Source organism: Heptranchias perlo, chromosome 29 (assembly GCF_035084215.1).
Source record: "Heptranchias perlo isolate sHepPer1 chromosome 29, sHepPer1.hap1, whole genome shotgun sequence".
Lineage (NCBI taxonomy): Eukaryota > Metazoa > Chordata > Chondrichthyes > Hexanchiformes > Hexanchidae > Heptranchias > Heptranchias perlo.
The window spans coordinates 38,612,683-38,618,682 of NC_090353.1; the positions used below are offsets into that span (position 1 = coordinate 38,612,683).

At 52.0% G+C, this 6,000-nt stretch overlaps 1 protein-coding gene across 1 annotated transcript in view; it reads right to left on the reverse strand.

Moving 5' to 3' along the window:
- LOC137299708 (interleukin-12 receptor subunit beta-1-like) overlaps positions 1-5,765 on the reverse strand; it is a 120,555-nt gene extending 114,790 nt beyond the window's left edge. The window contains exons 1-2 of the mRNA XM_067968647.1: positions 5,679-5,765; positions 4,830-4,866 (exon numbers count right to left, since the gene is read on the reverse strand). Of these exons, the coding sequence (XP_067824748.1) occupies positions 4,830-4,866; positions 5,679-5,765 (124 nt within the window). The remainder of the gene's footprint in view (positions 1-4,829; positions 4,867-5,678) is intronic.
- Positions 5,766-6,000: the final 235 nt, after the last annotated feature.

Below are 6,000 nucleotides of genomic sequence, written 5' to 3' on the forward strand. Positions count from 1 at the left end.
GCAGGAGTTGGACTCCTCCATCCTCTGCGTGATTGTGGAGAGTGCGTGTGGCACCTGTTCCAGCACCTCGCAAATGTGCTGCTGCCCCTCGATCATTCTCCTTTTAAAGGATGGCCCCCAGGGTTCAGCATCTGTGTCCAGCTGAGCAGAGCCTGGAGAGGAGTGCTCCCCCCGACGCGGACTCTCCACAGCTGCCCCTGCCACCAGTGTTTGCTCGTGCTCACCTGTGTGTGGTGACTCACCAGGTGCCAACCCAACTAACTGACTACTAGGACCCACCGAGGTGGGAGTATCTGCGCTGGTGGATGGCTCGCTAAGATGTGACGGTGCCCCCTCAGAGGCCGGGAGCTCCTCTGAGGAATCGCCCTCTGCCATCACTGTTGTCGTTGAAGGGTCGGTAAGAGAACAGAGGGCAATATTAAGCATCATCACAGATGTGTCATGATGCGATGAGCATACTGAGGTGTTCAACATGCCAATCACTGTTAACATCAATTCATATTGTGTGTGCTGAATGTTAAAGTTGTGTCACCAGACGTTTGCGGGGTGTCAGTCTCGGCGTCCCCGACGGACAGGCGCTCGAGGGTGCGGCTGGTCTCGAGCACCTCCTGCTCCGCCTCTGTGAGGACCACGATTTGTTGTGGCCCCCACCCCCCCCTCCGGTCCTCGCCCTCTCGCGAGCATTTTGTGCTCTCTCCTAGCAGGGGAGAAAGTACAGACGTGTGAGTGAGTGAGGGTGAAGTGGTCAGCCAATGAATGCATTGCTTTGGGTGAGGCTGACCGTGAAAGAGGTGCATCAGAGGGTGAGTATGAGACAGAGACATCACATTGGATGAGGACTGGGGTGAGTGTAGGGGTGGGGTCACAAATGGAGAGGTGAGAAAGTGTTCAGGAAGTGCAGGTAAGTTGAGGATGAGCCTTAAGTGGGTGTGAGGAGTGATGGAATAGTCTTGGCAAAGCCGAATGAGTTGGGGGTGGGGACGGTGATGTGCGACACGGAATGCTGGAGAATCAGTAAATGTACTCACTTTTGCTGACCTAGTTAGGTCATTGAAGCGCTTCCTGCACTGGATCCAGATGTGGGAGATGTTGCTGCTACTGGTGACCTCCTCTGCCCCCTCGAGCCAGGCCTTCTTGGTGGCAGAGGCTGGCCACTTCCTCCTGTCGGCCAAGTAAAATAGCTCCCTCCTCCTCCTCACCCCGGCCAGTAGCAGCTGGAGTGAATGGAGATGAATCTTGGAGCAGCCTTGCCCCTGTGATGCTCCATTGGTTCTTTTTGCTCTTTGTTCGAGGGATATGGGCCAAGTGCAGGCAATTGGGACTAGCTTAGTGGTATAAACTGGGCGACATGGACATGTTGGGCCGAAGGGCCTGTTTCCATGTTGTAACTTCTATGATTCTATGATTCTAAAATCCATTGGAGCAATGGCCCTTTAAATCCAGACACTCCAGCTGACAGCTTGTTATGTGGGTGCGCAGTCCGCCCACTGCGCAGCTTTCGGACGGCAAACCCGGAAGCCACATTAAAGGTCACCAATTAAGTCATTGGGAAAGGTAAGTTTTTATTATCCAGGTTTGCCTCGCTCCCATTGACCCCCGCCCACCCCGCTGCCATCCCACTGCCATTTTAAAATTGAGCCCAAAGAGTCAGAGAAAGAGAGAGAGGCAGAGAGAGAGAGAGAGAATCAGAGAGAGAGAATCAGAGAGAGAGACAGAAAGAAAGAGAATCAGAAAAAGAAATAGAAAGAGAGACAGAGAGAAAGAGAGAGAATCAGAGAGAGAGAGAGAACGAGAGAGGGAGAGACAGAGAGAAAGAGAGAGAATCAGACAGAGAGACAGAAAGAGAGAGAGAGAGAATCAGGGAGAGAGATAGAGAGAGAGAGAGACAGAGAGAAAGAGAAAGAATCAGACAGAGAGAGAGAGACAGACAGAGAGAGAGAGAGAGAGAGAAAGATTCGTTAAATATATTCAAGACTGAGATCGATAGATTTTTGGACTCTAAGGGAATCAAGGGATATTGACCAGGTGGGAAAGTGGAGTTGATCAGCCATGATCTGATTGAATGGTCGAGCAAGCTCAAAGGGGTCTACTCCTGCGCCTATTTCTTACGTTCTTTTGAGAGAGAGAGAGAGACAGAGAGAGAGAGAGAGAGACAGAGAGAGAGAGAGAGAGAGAGAGAGAGAGAGAGAGAGAAGTAAATAGCATCATTGTGACACAATGACATCAGTGCCGTCACTGAGTGTCTCTCAGGAGATACTGTAGACGCGGTCAGTCCCTGTACAAAACACATCATGGTCATTTGCGGTGGAGCTGATAAAGCTTCTAACACTCCCTTTGTGCTGAATGCCTTTCCGTGAGTGAGTGTGTTGTCCGAACTGAGTCTTGTTTCTTTCTTTTGCAGAAGGAGCTGAGTTTGCCCAGGAGGCACAGTGTGTAAGTACCCATCACTTTCACACGCTGCTCGAACATATTAACCAGCTCCTGCAGCTTGTAGCAGCTCCCAGGAAAGGTTGATCCCTCACTGCCTACACCACACAATGTCCCAGTGCTCACACAATCTAATCTAGTGAGATTCACAAAGAGCATTAACCCACTGCTACCCAAAAAGTTCTGATGCGGAGGCTATTTATGCAAAACAAACTATCGAGTGACCCTGAGGTGTGTTTATGCTCTGCCAGTTTCTGATTGAAGTCTCTCAAAGAGTTTGATGGGGTTCTAGGTACACGCCTGTGTGTTGTGTTTGTGATAGGTTAGGGGCAGAGGCAGTATGTGGAATGAGTTTGCTACCAGTGGATGAGCCCAGAATTTTGAATAGGTTCACAACCAAAAATGCAGCCCGGAGTTCGATAGCACTGCTTATGTTGAGCCTGTAATGCAATTCCCCTGTGATGTTCCATGTCTGAACCTATATCTCTACAGAAGGTTAAACTGTTAGAGCTGGACTGAAATCCTGGAATTTCACCTGCTTTTAGTCCAGGGAGGGTGTGGTCAGGATAGAAAGACATAGATTCTCTATTGGTATGTGACAAATTTGAAGTAAGTGTATTTTGTTTGAAAATAACAAAAATGTGCAGGAGCTGAACCACCTTTGGCTGATGGAACTGAGTTGGTGTCTAGAATTGATGCCAAACTGGGACAAGTGGCATTTGATCACTTCCTAATATGACTGAGTTCCTACAGGTGTTATTGAGTTTATTGGTTCCGTGTTCTTGGTTTTATCTGTGACTCCTGGGATTGGGTTTCTATGGCATGATTTTAGCCTGGAAAAACAGTGGGGGGGCATTGAAAATTGGAACAATTTCAAACCTGCCACCAACCCACCTCTAACCTGCCGATTTCTGGTTTTCATGGGGTCGAGACGAGGGGTGGGTGACCAACCTGCTCTCAGGAGATGGGTTGGTCACTAAAACCTTTCCAGGAGACTGCGGGCCTCCAATTTGAAAGGTTTTGTGATTTTAGCCTCTGGGAGTTGGAATTCCTCACTCCTCTGTACTTGTCACGCGGTTTGAAAGAGAAGGCCCGAAACTGCAGGTAAGAGCCTTTATGGCACAGCTTGTGGGCCCGGAGGAGCAAGATCGTTTCCCCCAGGCCCAACAAATCTACCTGCAGTGACCCCCCCCCACAACGATCGCGAACCCCCCAACGATCGCGAACCCCCCAACGATCGCGAACCCCCCAATGATCGCGAACCCCCCAACGATCGCGAACCCCCCAATGATCGCGAACCCCCCAATGATCACGACCCCCCCAATGATTGTGGCCCCCCAATGATCGCGACCCCTCCAACGATTGTGCCCCCCAATGATCGTGACCCCCCCCAATGATCGCCGATGCCTCCCCCAACGATTGCTGACACCACCCTCAATGATCGCGACCCTCCCAATGATCGCGACCCCCCCAACAATCCTGACCCCCCCAATGATCGTGACCCCCCAACGATCGCGACCCCCTCAACGATCACGACCCCCCCAATGATCACGACCCCCCCCAATGATCGCGACCTCCCCAATGATCGCGACCCCCCAACGATCGCGACCCCCCAACGATCGCGACCCCCCCAACGATCGTGACCCCCCCAACGATCACGACCCCTCCAATGATCGCCAATGCTCCCCCAACAATCGTGACCCCCCAATGATAGCCGATACCCCCCAACAATTCCGACCCCCCCCCCCCGCAATGATCACCGATGTCCCCCAACAATTACGATCCCCCAGCAATCGTGACCCCCCCATCAACAATCACGACACCACCAATGATCGCGACATCCCACCCCTCCAACGATTGCGACCCTGGCGATGACCCCCGATCCCGACTCCTCCATCGATGACTGAGCCTCCCCCGGTGACTGACCCCTGATTCCCCCTGATGACCCCGGATCACCCTCCTGATGACACCCCGATCCACCTCCCAATGACTGCCCCCCCCGATGACTGAGCCCCCCCCCGATGACTGACCCCCCCCGATGACTGACCCCACCCCGATGACTGACCCCACCCCGATGACTGACCCCACCCCGATGACTGACCCCCCCGATGACTGACCCTCCCCCGATGACTGACCCTCCCCCGATGACTGACACCCCCCCGATGACTGACCCCCCCCGATGACTACCCCCCCCGATGACTGACCCCCCCCGATGACTACCCCCCCCAATGACTGACCCCCCCCGATGACTGACCCCCGATGACTGACCCCACCCCGATGACTAACTCTCCCCGATGACCTCCATGCCCCCCGATGCTCCCATGCCCCCCAATGCCCCAATGCCCACCAATCCCCCCAATGCCCCCCCATCCATCCAATCTAAGACTTACCTAAACACTTACCTCTTCCTTGCTCTTCTTCTGTCCGACTGAGACCAGCCTGTCAATCAGGCCAGGCGGGAAACCGTCAAAAAAATAAAAGATGTCCTTACGTCAAAATCATAATGAAGTCCGGGAAACCGCACTTCCGGGTTTCCCCTCCGCAATTCGACCGCCACCCCCCCCCGCCCCACCGCCTTCCCGGCTCTGGGCTAAAATTACCCCCATTATTAATTTTACCCACATCTCCCCATATGTCTGTCATTGGGTTTCATAGAATCAGAGAAAGGTTACAGCACGGAAGGAGACCATTCGGCCCATCGAGTCCGTGCCGGCTCTACGCACGAGCAATCCAGCTAGTTCCACTCTCCCCCGCCCTATCCCCGTAGCCCTGCACATTTTGTCATTTCAAGTACTTATCCAGTTCCCTTTTGAAGGCCATGATTGAATCTGCCTCCACCACCCCCTCGGGCAGTGCATTCCAGATCCTAACCACTCGCTGTGTAAAAGAGTTTTTCCTCGTGTTATCTTTGGTTCTTTTGCCAATCACCTTAAATCTATGTCCTCTGGTTCTTGACTCTTCCCCCATTGGGAACAATTTCTCTCCATCTACTCTGTCTAGACCCTTCATGATGTGGAGATGCCGGTGATGGACTGGGGTTAACAATTGTAAACAATTTTACAACACCAAGTTATAGTCCAACGATTTTATTTTTAATCCCACAAGCTTTCGGAGGCTTTCCCCTTCCTCAGACACCGCCTGAGGAAGGGGAAAGCCCCCGAAAGCTTGTGGGATTAAAAATAAAATCGTTGGACTATAACTTGGTGTTGTAAAATTGTTTACAATTGTAGACCCTTCATGATTTTGAATACCTCGATCAAATCTCCTCCCGACCTTCTGTTTTCCAAGGAGAACAACCGCAGCTTTTCCAGTCTATCCACGTAACTGAAGTCCGTCATCCCTGGCATCATTCTAGTAAATCTCCTCTGCACCCTCTCTAAGGCCTTCACATCCTTCCTAAAGTGCGATGCCCAGAACTGGACACAATACTCCAGTTGTGGCCGAACCAATGCTTTGTAAAGGTTCATCATGACTTCCTTGCTTTTGTACTCTTTGCCTTTATTTATAAGAACATAAGAACATAAGAAATAGGAGCAGGAGTAGGCCAATCGGTCCCTCGAGCCTGCTCCGCCA